We start from the raw sequence: 15439 nt of genomic DNA, 5'->3' as shown, positions 1-15439 counted from the left end.
CTTGCAGAACCATGTGGGTACCACCATCCGCTACACTCACACATAATGCTGTAGGAAAGTCTTGCAGAAGAACCTTCCCCATCAATGTGGAAACCAGAAGGAACTCTGTATTTACAATCTTGCCCCAACCAATGGGAGCATGACTCCTCACAGTTTTTACCTTGTTGTTCCACCACATGCACACCATGGAATGGGATGCCACCTCTGTCTCTTTTGGGCCTCCCACACATCCTTTCCTATAAATGCAAGAATGGGGACATCCCCTCCTTCACAATCGACCTCTCCTCACTCAAGAATCCACCAGGGAAGAGTTTGGATACTGTGTTTCCATTAGCCTTCACCACCTTTTGAATTTGAAGATAAATAAGGGAAGCCCATCTTGGAATTGAGAGGGAGATGGTGGGTATCTTCTCCAGGCTCTCAGGAGGAAGAGGGAGCCACAGACGGTCTAGATCTTGTTTGGTAAGTTTCATTTTTTTTCATGGTTGTTCCTGTGTTGTTTTGACCAATCTTTTTGTTTTTTTTTTTGGGGGGGGGGGGGGGGGGCGCGGGGGTGGAGTTTTTGTCTTTGATGTTTTTTGTGCATGTTGATGCCTTAAATCATGGCATTTGAAATCCTTTTTCTTGTGCTCTATTAGGAAATGTTTGATGTTGTTGGATGTTGTTATGTTATCCTGGAATCTTGGGCGGTGGTGAGTTTCTTGATTCTGGGGTGTGATTTGTAGTGGAGAGATCGGAATCTTGTTGGCTGGTTTAGTTGGAATTTGGGTGGACTTTGTTTTCCTAGATACTGGAGTTCTAAACTCCTAATGTTTTTCCCTGAAGTTTATTGGGTTCATCTCCCTGTGTTTTAAATTGACCCAAGGATGAGTAGTTAAGTTGTGAAGGTGCAACGGGAATTACCTTGGACATAGTTTACCTTACCATGTAATCTGTTGGTGTTGTTGGGGAGGGAGAAATCATCAAAAACCATTGTTAAAGTGAATCTATTGCCTATAACCATTGTAGCATTTTTTGGAAGTTGAATTTGAACCTTTGTGTATTAAAAAGATAAAAATTAAGGCTGCACATGGCATGCCAAGGTATTTGAATAATTAAGGTTCTTGGATATTGAAGCATCCTCTTATAAACAACTTCCAGTGCTCACTATAGGAATCGGTTCCTACATGTACGTGTTGCATGAATTGGAAAACATTAATTTAAATGAAGATCTAAGTTGCCGGAAACTATTTAATGTGGCCTCCCTATCATCTTAGTTGGTTCCAGTTGAGCGGAATGTTGATGGTAAGACTTCATTTCCTATTAGTATTGAACGTCCTCTCTCTCTCTCTCTCTCTCTCTCTCTCTCTCTCTCTCCGGAAACTATTTAATGTGGCCTCCCTATCATCTTAGTTGGTTCCAGTTGAGCGGAATGTTGATGGTAAGACTTCATTTCCTATTAGTATTGAACGTCCTCTCTCTCTCTCTCTCTCTCTCTCTCTCTCTCTCTCTCTCTCTCTCTCTCTCTCTCTCTCTCTCTCTCTCTCTCGTGTGCGTGTGCGTGTGCGTGCGTGGACAGATAAAACAGCTCAAGAAGGAGATCCAAGTTAGAGGTTGATTGGCAAAAATAGGTTTAGAGGAAGTTGAATTAGCTATGGAAATGATGATGCAGAAAATCTTTGGATCTATATAGTATACGCATATGAGCCTCATCTTTGATGGGCAAACAAGGTTCATTTCAGTGTTATCAAAAACGTGCCTTGAGACACAAAAGGCGCGCCTCCCCTTGAGGCGCGGCCCTCTGTGCCTCAAGATGCAAGCTTGAAGCACAATTTTTTTTTCTGAGACATAATCAACAAAGTTTTTGTAGGTTAATCTCATATATTTTCCAGTTATTTCAGTTATATAATAAGTTTATTAGTATATTACTATATTTTAACTTTTGTTGGTTAATCTCGTATATTTTTCAGTTATTTCAGTCATGTAATTAGTTTCTTAATATATTTTAACTTTTGTTGGTTAATCTCATATATTTTTCAGTTATGTAATCAGTTTTTTAGTTAATTTTATATGTTAATCTCATATTTTTTAGAATAATCTCATATATTTTAACTTTTGTAGGTTAATCTCATATATTTTCCAGTTAATTCAGTTATGTAATCAGTTTCTTAGTATATTTTAACTTTTTTTGGTTAATCTCATATATTTTCCAGTTATGTAATCAGTTTTTAGTTACTTTTATATGTTAATCTCATATTTTTTAGAATGATCTCATATATTTTAACTTTTGTTGGTTAATCTCATATATTTTCCAGTTATGTAATCGGTTTCTTAGTATATTTTATCTTTTGTTGGTTAATCTCATATATTTTCCAGTTATGTAATCAGTTTTTAGTTACTTTTATATGTTAATCTCATATTTTTTAGAATGATCTCATATATTTTAACTTTTGTTGGTTAATCTCATATATTTTCCAGTTATGTAATCGGTTTCTTAGTATATTTTATCTTTTGTTGGTTAATCTCATATATTTTCCAGTTCTGTAATCATTTTTTTAGTTACTTTTATATGTTAATCTCATATTTTTTAGAATAATCTCATATATTTTAACTTTTGTAGGTTAATCTCATATATTTTCCAGTTATTTCAGTTATGTAATCAGTTTCTTAGTAAATTTTAACGTTTTTTGGTTAATCTCATATATTTTCCAGTTATATAATCAGTTTTTAGTTACTTTTATATGTTAATCTCATATTTTTTAGTACTTATTTGAGATTTTCTATTTCTTATTGGTTGTTATTTCATCAATAAAGCATTTATTTATTTATTTGTATTTTTAGATATTTTTTTAATAAGTTTTTTAAAGTTTTCAGTTTTTTTTTGAGGCTTACGCTTTACGTCTCGAGGCTTACGCCTCGCCTCGGTTTTTGGTGGAGCGCCTCGCTACGCCTCAACGCTTTTCACAACACTCGTTCATTTAGTGGTCTTTCAGGAAAATGGCACCTGAGGAAGGAAGATATCTTGATTCTATCTATATCAAAATAAAGAGGATATCTATAATAGTGTAACACATAAAGGTAATAAACTTATGCAGTTACACTAAAAGTGCTATATAAGTGTCCCTGGTATTTTTGAAATATTTTCATGTTCTTATTTGGATTTTCTTAAAAAAAATAAATCGCAAAAAAAGATATTAGGAAATCCACAAAATTCTATTTTTTTAGTCACCAAATTCATTTCTCATGGTATTGTCATCAGAACATTATTCCAAAAAGTTGCACTTTTTTACTTTTTCTGAAGTTTGCTGCTATTTTCTCAAGTCTTTCTTATAGGAAAAGAGAAATTTTATTTCTCATCTCCCAATATATATTGTCAAGAATCGCAAGATTGATATCTTCAGACTAGAAGAGAATAGTGTATCAACTATCAGATACCTTTTAGAACTGATCCATTGTGTCATAAGTGTTTGTAGAACCATGGTTATGACACCATTTGAAAATGAGAATATGAGTTGTCCTTGACATCTGACCAGTGTTGTGAAAAGCGTTGAGGCGTAGCGAGGCGCTCTGCCAAAAACCGAGGAGAGGCATAAGCCTCGAGACGTAAAGCGTAAGCCTCAATTTTTTTTTTTAAAACTTTAAAAAATTTATAAAAAAATATCTAAAAATACAAAATAAAGAAATGCTTTATTGATGAAATAACAACCAATAAGAAATAGAAAATCTCAAATAAGTACAAAAAAATATGAGATTAACATATAAAAGTAACTAAAAACTGATTATATAACTGGAAAATATATGAGATTAACCAAAAAAAGTTAAAATTTACTAAGAAACTGATTACATAACTGAAATAACTGGAAAATATATGAGATTAACCTACAAAAGTTAAAATATATGAGATTATTCTAAAAATATGAGATTAACATATAAAAGTAACTAAAAAAATGATTACGTAACTGGAAAATATATGAGATTAACCAACAAAAGATAAAATATACTAAGAAATCGATTATATAACTGGAAAATATATGAGATTAACCAACAAAAGTTAAAATATATGAGATCATTCTAAAAAATATGAGATTAACATATAAAAGTAACTAAAAACTGATTACATAACTGGAAAATATATGAGATTAACCAAAAAAAGTTAAAATATACTAAGAAACTGATTACATAACTGAATTAACTGGTGGAAAATATATAAGATTAACCTACAAAAGTTAAAATATATGAGATTATTCTAAAAAATGTGAGATTAACATATAAAATTAACTAAAAACTGATTACATAACTGGAAAATATATGAGATTAACCAACAAAAGTTAAAATATACTAAGAAACTGATTACATAACTGAAATAACTGAAAAATATATGAGATTAACCTACAAAAGTTAAAATATATGAGATTATTCTAAAAAATATGAGATTAACATATAAAATTAACTAAAAAACTGATTACATAACTGAAAAATATATGAGATTAACCAACAAAAGTTAAAATATATTAAGAAACTAATTACATGACTGAAATAACTGAAAAATATACAAGATTAACCAACAAAAGTTAAAATATAGTAATATACTAATAAACTTATTATATAACTGAAATAACTGGAAAATATATGAGATTAACCTACAAAAACTTTGTTGATTATGTCTCAGAACAAAAAAAAATTAAAAAAATTGTGCCTCAGGCTTGCGCCTTGAAGCACAGAGGGCCGCGTTTTTTATAACACTGCATCTGACCTTTAAGCTAGCATTTGTTCTTATTATATATGATGCTTGCATATTGTCATAAGGGCTAAAAAACTTGTCAAAGCCTTTATCTTGGTTCATCTGATTGTTGTTTTGACAAATATAACAATTAACAGTAACAACAATTCTAGAAATAGAAGTAGTTTGTTAGGTTCATCATGCTTTCTGTTCTTAGATTGTTGGTAGAGGTTGCTGTGCAGAACTAGTATTGTTGACGTATGTGGTTAATGTTAAGTATTTCGTCTGATATATGTTACTGCAACTGCTATCTTGGTATTTCTTATTATGGTTCCTGGTTTTGAGATCCCAATTTTTTGTTGCTTTGTTTTCATGGGCTATAGGAGTTGATGCCTTAAATTTGTCTGGGTTTTGGGGGTTAGAATGACAGGGAGGCAGTGCTTCCGAACTCAGAGATGACAACTACTGTTGCTGTTGTTATGCCCCGTGGATTTGAAGCAGTGGTCGACTTTAAGCCAGTAGAACATCCAAGTGAACCACCCGACAATAATCATCCGGTTAAATGTCCAGCACCAGAACCTTCAATATTAAATGTAAGTAGTGTACATCATACTTGTTTTCTCTGATAATTCCATGACTTTTCTCTTGCCAACAATTCTTTTTTTCTTTGTGAGTTAGTTCAGTGGTCTTCTGCTATTTTATGCTGTTGTTGAAGTGCTCCATTTTATATGGTTAAATACAGCTAAAAGTGAGGTCACACAACTGCTTTTCTTGGAACTTGTTGATGGAATCCTTTATTAGACTTTTGTCCAGATTTGTATTCCGTACTTGGCTAGCAATTCATACTTGAGCTTTTACATGTCCAAGCTTTCTTAGCTTTTTCTTTTTTCTATTTTTTCCCTTTTTGTTTTTCGCTTAGCTTTTTCTTTGTCAGTTTTCCATAATTTTCTCTTCCAGCTGTATGAAATGTATTGATTTATGCTTTCTTCTTTTGGTTTTTCTGTTTTTACTTTTTCCTGGTAGTCAAACCAAAAGTGGAAACTGTCTTGTCGAGAGAAGAGCAAAGCACAACTTCTTGGAGATAGAGACAGTGGAATCCTCAACTTGAATAAGATACATGCTTGAAAATATATTTGCTGAAAGCAAAAGAATGCCCACTTGTATACCACAAGCAATACATTACATAAAAAAAACAACAAAATTGCCTTCAATGTTGTACATATGCTAAGAATTCATTACATTAACAGTGAATAAGCATAAACAACGGAAGATTCAATGAGACCACATGGGACTATGCAACTTGTTTCCCCAATTTTCAATTCACAACCTTATGATTGTGGTTCCATTACCATTAAAAGATTTAAAGTGGTAATTCCTTCTCCTAGTTGCGACCTTTGTTCCAATTCTCTTTAGGTGAATCTTTTCACCCTGGGTAGTTAGTAGTTTTTTCATTGTAAAACAAAAAAAGAAAAAGGTAAATGCATAGGGTTTTGCAGTTGTTTTAGTTTTAAACTAGAGTTTCTGATATGATGATATTAGAAAAAATAACTTTATGCTTTATATTGGAATCAAACTTGTAGGTTTCACTGACATCAACTCCTCTTAGTCATTGTAAGATTTTCTTTACAACCTCTGTGAATATATTGCGTTATTCTCAGCTTTTTTTTTTTGATAGGCAAGCTAGGGAATAATCTCCATGGGATTCAGACCTGAAAACCCTCGGTTATGATAGTGTGACCTAACCATCCAGCTATCTCATTTGACCCCACATTCTTCCCAAGTTAGTGAGTTAATTGCCATGTTTTAAGTTTTTAATTAATCCACATGGGATCATTTGTAAAATGCTCTTAGGCAAACATATCCAAACATTTATGAGGGGCAACAAGAGATTGACATGCCCCAAAGATTAAAATCTAATCAGCACTATCTCTGACAAATCCATCTGAAGGTCCAAGGTAAGTTAGCATTAAGTTGTTCTTCATGAACTTGTGAAGAAGCGTTGAGGAAGATGACACTTATTGCCATGAATTGGCATAGAAGTGAGGAACCTTTAAATAATTCAAGCCCCGTGGTGTGGTAGTTTGCCTTGACGGTAGGAGCAGCCTTACCTAAAGAGAACATAGAAGCGATAAATTGGCATAAAATTCCATGCCTTTGCATCTTAGCAAGCCATCAAACCAGCACGAGAGGAATGTGCCAAAACCGCGGCACAGGGGTTGTTTGAAGCATGTATTGAATGCTTTCATAGGCTATGGAAGGGTGAATTAGCTAAGATGCTGACGGGAGCTAGCTTACAACTTGAGCATGTGTACTCTTATGATTTCAAGATGATCAAGATAAAAGATCTATTACTCTATTTGTATTCAGTTAAACTCAACCAGAATGTCTATTGTTTTATGGTCAGCATCACAGCATGCCTCCTGCTTTTATTGAGATGCTTAAGTTAAATATTGTCATGCTCAACTATAAGTGCTTCAAAAGTGTTATGCTTTTAGAGTGAGTCTTTGCAGTAATGATTTTTTCTGAGAAGGAATAGTGATTTGATATAATAAGTACTAATATGTGAGGATTGTTTGGTTATACTCATTGGAAGCAATAAAAAACTCTTTTAAAAGGTGTAAATCTAGTATGCTGTGATGTAGTAGGTCCTTGGGAATTGCAGTGAACCAGATTAAACAAACTCTCTTTTTTAGAAACCAAGATTGCAGTGGTATATGATATGCTTTTCCTTTTCTATATTCTTCCCCAAGTGTCTTCCCACAAGATGTGGAAATTTCTCTTCCAAATTCCAATATTCAATTTTTGCAGCTGTACTCTTCACTCATTTACTTGTGCATTATTTCAAGTATGTATTTTGTAGATTGGCCTAAATGCTCTGGTGTGGTGACTCTTCAATGTGCTTGTAGTCTTCAATGCTCAATTTTTAACTTTCTTGACTGGCTGTGATTTTGAGTTTGTTGCCCTTTTACTCTCCAAAATAGAGATATTTTATGAAGCTTTTGTTGGGATAAACCACCATGAGTGGTGGTGGTTACCCACGTTGTGGATAGCATCCCACCTGAAGTTGTTCTTTCCGATAAACTTGCACAGAATCAGGGGGAACGGTTACGCAAACCGTTCCCACTCTGTGCCTATAAAAGGGGTATCATGAGCGACCCCCAACTACTGCATATACAGAAAAATACAGTAAAAATACAGAGGAAAAACAGAAAGGGAAAAGTGGTTGAGAGCCTTACCGTTCATCTGGTGTTTTTTCATCCGGTGAGGGAACAGATCCTTCTCACCGACTGCATCCAGCAGCCTGCACTCGTGAAGGGCAGCAATCCAGCTGAGAAGCTTTCCCCTGTTCAGCCACCAGCAGCAGCTTCCCTTGCTCCAGCCACCGGATCCGGTTCACCGATGGCAGCATCAGGTACGCCTTCCTTCTCTATTTTTGTTTATGTGTAGGCTGAACCCAATAATGGGTTATGGGCCCACACCACGCCTCTGCTACGAGAGTTCGTTGGTGTTTTTTCGGTGACTGTCGCCATGGGGTGACAGTGTTTTTTCGGCAGAGCGGAGTCGTTGTGGGGCGACATAGTGTCACTGGTAGACGACGACTGTCGCCTTGGGGCGACAGAGGAAAAAAAAAAGAAACTAGATCGAGTTTTTACCTATGGCCGTCGGGCTGCAAGAGCTTCAACCGTCACCAGGGGCAGCTGCGATTAGTCACCGAAAAAGGGGGGGGGGGGGGTTGCCTTCGCTGGATCGCCGACATTCATCCGGCGATGAGCAACATAAGGGTTTTAAAACCCCTTTTGATTCTTTCCCCCTCTACCGTCGGGCGAGGTGGGAGGAGTTGTCACCGGAGGCTGTCAGGGGCCGATGTCGTTTCCACCATGAGCAGGCCAGCGATGTGCATCGCCGGCAGGCGACGTGGGTCGCTGCCATCTTCGTCAGGGTCTGCGTGAGTTTTGCCGGAGTCGGGATCATTACCGGTGGAGCATCGTCGGCTGGGCTCCGTGAGGGTCGCTGGCAGATGAGGCGGGTCACCGGTAGGCAACATCGGTCGTCGACAGACCGAATGGGTAAACCCCTTTCCTGTTTTCACTATTTTTTTTGTAAACAGAAACCCTCGGGTTTGTGTTTTTTATTTTAATCAATGAAACCAAATCGAGTTTTCGGGTATGGGTCTGTTCTGGTTTATACCAGGTCGGACCCGGATAAGGTTCATATTGGGTCGGACCCGGATTCGGTCGGTAACCAGGTCTGACCCGGATCCGGTCGGTAACCGGGTTTGACCTGGATCCGGTCGGTAACCGGGTTTGACCTGGATCCGGTCGGTAACCGGGTCAGACCCGGATCCAGTGCATACTGGGTCAGACCTAGATCCAGTTCATATCGGGTCAGACCCGGATCAAGTTATAACTGGATCAGACTCGGATCCGGTAAGCGTCTAGGCACTATTTGGCCTAAACCGGATCAGTGACTGATTCAGCTCTTTTTCAAGACCGGTTCAGAGCCATTTTTGACCGGTTCTTTTCAGTTTCTCATCGGTTTTGAGATGCTAAGATCCTATTTTCATAAATACGAGAAGATACAAGGTTTTCGGCAAACAGATATAGGGTTTTTATGAACTTTTGTTCATACTTTATACCGATTCATAAGGTTTAAAACTGGTTCGAATCCTTGGATGACCGGTTCGGGGCTGTTTCAGACCGGTTCAGAATGCTTTCAGACTGGTTCCTGCTTGTGAGCCCAGGGTTTTACCCATTTAAGATTGGTTTTTGTTATTATTCATGCATTTTATTTGTAATTATGCATGCATAAATGAATGTATAACATTGGCATCAAGGATAGCTAGATGACTTAGTGAATTCATGTCACCAAAGTGACTGAATATACGTATGTTGTCAATTTTTTGTACTATCATATGGATTTAGCCAATATTACTCTTGTACTTAGATTCATGAAACGATAAACAACCCAAAGAAAGTTTTATCGTGTTTGGAATTAAGTAGGGTAAAATAAGGTAAATGTGTTGAGATACATCGCACATGTGTATCCAAAGGTACCTTGTGTTGATGGTCTAACTTCACAAGAACCTTAGTTTTATTAAATATGGTCGGTAGGCGAAGTGGTTTCGCATGTTGGAGCTCTTAACAAAGTAAGGCTTCAATGACCCCCCTACACTCACCTGGAAATAAGCATATTAAGGGCCTTTATTCATTTGCTTTTTCCATTAAGTTTTGTCTCATACGAATGCCTTTTGATACATGTCTTTTTTCGTGTAGTTTCTAGTCCTATGATTTTAGATGGCTCTAGCTATATTCTCTTTCTAGATGGATCGAACTTTAGTGATTGAAAAACGACTGTTCTCTTTACATTAGGGTATATAGATTTAAATCTAGCCCTAAGGATAGATGAGCCCGCTGCCCTGACTGATCAAAGCACTGCTGATCAAAAGAGTGCTTTTGAGAAGTGAGAGCGCTCGAATAGACTTAGTATGTTGCTTTTGCAATATAAGGTGGTTAAGAATATTCGCAGTGCTATCCCACAATGCAGGACACTGAGAGAATTCCTGAGTGCTATTAAAGCATAATTCATGAGTTCAAATAAGGCCAGAGCCAGTACCTTGATGTCAAAGCTCATATCTATGAAATATACTAGAGAGGAAAACATTCGTGAGCACATTTTGGAGATGAGAAACATAGTGTCTCAGCTGAATAACATGAAACTGACATTTTTTTATTATTTCCTAGTGCATTTAGTTCTAGCGTCCTTACCCTTAGAGTGCAAACTTTTCAAAATCTCTTACAACACGCATAATGATGAATGAACATTCAATGAACTTATGTCCAACTGTATTGAAGAAGAAGAGAGATTGAAATGAGAGAAGGTGCAGAGTGCACATATGGTTTCTCATGCACCCAAGATAGGACTGAAGAAGAATGCATTCAAGAGAAATGCTAGGAAGAAGCCAATAGGAGATAAGACATCCCAAGGCAAGCAATCCGACTCTGCTCCCATAAAGTGTTTCTTTTGCAAGAAGAAGGGATACAGGAAGGCAAATTGCATAAAGTACAAGAAGTGGTTGGAAAAGAAAGGTAATTTATCATTTGTTTTTCATGAATGTAATTTATTATAAATTTCTGAAAATAGCTGGTGGATTGATTCTGGTGCTACTGTTCATATTTTCAACTGTCTACAGTTGTTTCTGAACAGAAAGGAACCAACAATGCATGAGAAAAGCATCTATTTGGAGAACAAGATGCGTTCGCATGTGAAGGGTGTTGGGATCTGCATGATCACTTTAGATACAGGCGTAGTTTTGGATCTTCATGATGTCTTTTATGTTCCATCATATAGTAGAAACTTAATTTCAATTTCAAAATTGGATAAATTTGAATATTGTTTTTAAATTTGAAAACTCCAAGTTATTTATATACAGAAATTCAATTGAAATTGGTTCTGCATCAGTTTATGATGGTTTGCACAAATTAAACGTGAAGATCAAAACTCAGGAGTCTTTGACTTCTGAATACGCATTGGTTGAGAATAAACGTAGCATGATTAATGATAAATCAAACATGCTTTGACATCAAAGGTTGGGTCATATCTCTGAAAAGAGAATAAAAAGACTCGTAAATGAAAGGATCTTGAAATCTCTAGATTTTACTGACAATGACCCGTGTGTTGATTGCATAAAGGCTAAGCATACAAACACATATAAAGAGAGTGTCAAATGTAGTAGTGAGATATTAGAGATAATCTGCACAGATGTATGTGGACCGTTTACCCCCTGTTACACAAACAAGAAATATTTTGTCACCTTTATTGATAACCATTCACGGTATATGTATCTCTACCTGATCTTTGAAAAATCAGATGTTTTTCAGATGTTCAAGAAATTTAAGAAAGAAATAGAGAAACAAACTGATAAAGTTATTAAGATAGTCCGGTCTGATAGAGGTGACGAATATTATGGTAGGTTTACTGAGATGTAGCAAAGGGAAGGACCATTAGTGTAATTTCTCAAAGAGGAAGGCATTGTGCCTCAGTATACCATGCCTAGTAGTGTCTATCAGAATGGTGTAGCTGGAAGGAGAAATCGAACGCTTAAAGAAATAGTCAGAGCCATGTTGAATTATTCAACACTTCCCATAAAGTTGTGGGGTGAAGCTTTAAGGACTGTTGTGCATATTTTGAATAAGGTTCCTACGAAATTTGTGCCTAAAACTCCTTATGAGTTGTGGACAGGTAGAAAACCATCACTGTCTTATATGCACATATGAGAATGTCTTGCAGAGGCTAAGCTGTATAACCCCCACATTAAAGCTTTTGATTCAAGAACAACCAGTGGATATTTCATTGGTTATCCAGAGAGGTCAAAAGGATACAGGTTTTATTGCCCATCTCATTCACCACAGATTGTTGAAACAGATAAGGTTAAATTCCTTAAAGATGGTTCAGTAGGATTAAGTGCACTTTAAAACCTTTGTTTTAAGGAAATACAAAATTCAGTCTCACCGCTTGTTAAGGAAAACATTGATCGATACCATATTGTTATTCCTAATAATGATGTGGTTGATCACCCGGTTGTTGATGCACAAATCAAAAGTGAACCTATTGTGGACAATGCAGAAGAGCACGAACAAGATGATCAGGTTCAATCTGATCTTGAAGAACGGCCTGTTTGGAGATCCACAAGAATTAAGAAATCTGTCATACATCCTGATTATGTGGTGTTCCTTTAGGAGCCTGGCGATTTCATAGATATAGATGATGACCCGTTGACCTTTATGGAAGCTGTAGAAAGCAAATAATCTACACACTGGATAGAAGTCATGAAAAAAGAGTTAGACTCTATGACTAAGAATCAAGTGTGGGATCTTATCGAGTTACCTAAGGGAGTAAAACCCGTAGGGTGTAAATGGGTATTTAAGACAAAAAAGGACTTCAAAGGTAACATAGAGAGACATAAGGCAAGATTGATTGCTAAAGGATTCACCCAGCTGGAGGGCATTGACTATAATGAGACATTTTCTCTTGTGTCAACTAAAGAGTCAATGAGAATAATTTTGGCCCTTGTAGCTCATTATGACTTAGAGCTACATCAGATGGATGTGAAAACAACGTTCCTCAACGGGGATCTGAATGAAGAGGTATACATGGAACAACCTCTTGGTTTCTCTGAAGATGATCGTTTGGTTTGCAAGCTTAACAAATCAATATATGGACTCAACAGGCCTCCCGACAGTGGTATATTAAATTTTTCCAAGTCATTGTGACTTTTGGGTTTATAGAAAACATTATTGATCAATGTATATACCTTAAGAAAAGTGGGAGTAAGTTCATTATATTGATGTTGTATGTGGATGACATTTTGCTTGCAACTAACGATATAAAGTTGTTTTTAGAGACAAAACAATTTCTTGCATCACATTTTGATATAAAAGATATGGGTGAGATTGCTTATGTACTTGGCATTGAGATCCGTCGAGACAAAGCAAAAGGTTTTTTAAGCTTCTCCCAAAGATCCTACATAAATAAGGTGTTAAAGCGATATGGGATGGATAATTGTTCTCCTAGTTCAACACCCATATCAAAAGGTGACAAACTGAGCCTAAAGGATTGTCCATAGGACGATGTTGACAAAACACAGATGAGTGCTTATCCATATGCATCAGTTGTTGGCAACTTGCAATACGCGCAGACTTATTCTCGTCCAGATATCTCTTTCGCAGTAGGGGTGCTTGATAGATTTCAGTTTAACCCAGACATACCCCATTGGAAGGCTGACAAAAAAGTCTTACGGTATTTGCAAGGGACAAAAGACTATATGTTGACGTATCATAAAGATGATCACCTCGAGGTCATTGGCTACTCAGATGCGGACTTAGGAGAATGCCTTGATAGTAGAAAGTATACTACTGGGTATGTCTTCTTACTTGCTGGGGGCGCGATCTCTTGGAGGAGTGGGAAGCAGACGACCACTGCTACTCACACCATGGAGGCAGAATTCATAGCATTGTACGAGACTACCTCACAGGCTATATGATTGAAGAACTTTATATCACAGTTAAAGGTGATCGATTTCATTGAGAAGCCACTGAAGGTCTACTGTGATAATGAAATTGCGGTGTCTTTTTCGAACAAAAAAAGTACTACGTCATGCAAGCATACGAAATTAAAATACTTTGTTGTTAAAGAAATGATAGAGAATCATGTACTGCATATTGTCAATATTGGTACCAAAGAGATGATCGTTGATCCTCTTACTAAAAGGCTAGCACCGAGATTATATTTCGAACATGTATTGAGGATGGGCTTGTTAATCTCTTTTTGACATATGCATATGAATAAAGTGATCACATTCAGTTCATTGATTCTCGTTATTACTTTGTTGTTGATCTCATAAGGATTAAATATTCAACTAAGAATCTATAGAATAGATTATAAAAGTCAATCTATTCATCAAGTCATTCCCATAAAGTTTTCTGGTTAAGGGTTTATCGTCAGAACAAGTGGGAGAATATTGGGATAAACCACCGTGAGTGGTGGTGGTTACCCACGATGTGGATAGCATCCCACCTGAAGTTGTTCTTTCCGATAAACTCACACAGAATCAGGGGGAACGGTTACGCAAATCGTTCCCACTCTTTGCCTATAAAAGGGGTATCATGAGCAACCCCCAACTACTGCATATACAAAAAAATATAGTAAAAATCCAGCAGCCTGCCCTCGTGGAGGGCAGCAGTCCGACTGAGGAGAAGCTTTTCCCTGTTCAGCCACCACCAGCAGCTTCCCTTGCTCCAACCACCGCTAGCCACCGGATCTGGTTCACCGATGGCGGCATCAGGTACGCCTTACTTCTCTGTTTTTTTTTATGCTCAGGCTGAACCCAACAGCTTTATGTTGTTGATCATGGTTTAGGAGTCGGTTATCTGTCATTATTCAGTAAGTCATCAGCTATGGTTTCGTTGAGCAAGATTTCATGATTAATCCATGAGTGCTTTTCTTGATCATGACCATGCTTTGGAACCCAGAATTTACTAGGCATCCATTGTTGATATGAGAGCTGTGATAATCTGTGAGAGTTTCGTAGAATTAAGCGGTTACAGAAACAATGACCATATTTGGTGCATTTTTATTTGAAATTGAATATAAAGTAATCCCAGCCATACAAATGAACATAGTAATCATAATCTTCTTTTTAAGCTAACCAATCCAGTTTGCATGGAGTTCTTTTCCATGGAGACTTGTTATTACTTTTAAGATTCACTCAGTGTTGGTATCTTAGGATGCAAGAGTGTGGAAAGAAAGGCTGGCCGGAAATGCATGCAGGCGAGAGGAATTGCCCATATTGAAGGATGAAGAAACACAAGTCCAACCTGAGAAAGCTGTTGTCAGGCATCCATCTCCCCCAACTACGCCTGTGTTTCTGCCTACACTCAGTGCCCCTGAACACAGCATCACAAAACTGCTTGAGGAGTGTAATGCACCTAAAGATTAAGTGGAAATAATCATTCTGATTGTCAAAGAAAAAAATGGTGTTTTCTGTTTGTATGATATACATATGTACACATACTCTTTGTTGTGGTTTCTGTTATACACGTTTGGTGTCTCAATATGTGGCCGCACTGCGCACTCTGGTTATTGAACTCTTGACATTCTTCAACTTGGATGCTTAAGCTGGCTCACCCAGCCATGTCTCCAGAAGCTTTTTGGGTTGATGCAATAGACACGTCTATGTACAAG

At 36.9% G+C, this 15439-nt stretch overlaps 1 protein-coding gene across 1 annotated transcript; it reads left to right on the top strand.

Moving 5' to 3' along the window:
- The first annotated feature begins 277 nt into the window (after window positions 1-277).
- Window positions 278-15438, top strand: LOC149822049 (uncharacterized). The gene is made up of 3 exons (XM_089980892.1): window positions 278-462; window positions 5122-5292; window positions 14982-15438. Exons 1-3 carry the CDS (start codon window positions 397-399, stop codon window positions 15192-15194), a joined length of 450 nt encoding a protein of 149 aa, XP_089837018.1. The 5' UTR covers window positions 278-396; the 3' UTR covers window positions 15195-15438.
- The last annotated feature ends 1 nt before the right edge of the window (window position 15439 follows it).

Source organism: Nuphar pumila, chromosome 11 (assembly GCF_984573655.1).
Source record: "Nuphar pumila chromosome 11, dmNupPumi1.hap1.1, whole genome shotgun sequence".
In the NCBI taxonomy this organism is placed as follows: domain Eukaryota; kingdom Viridiplantae; phylum Streptophyta; class Magnoliopsida; order Nymphaeales; family Nymphaeaceae; genus Nuphar; species Nuphar pumila.
The sequence above is the reverse complement of the archived record's forward strand: the minus strand, read 5'-3'. Positions and strand labels throughout refer to the sequence as shown.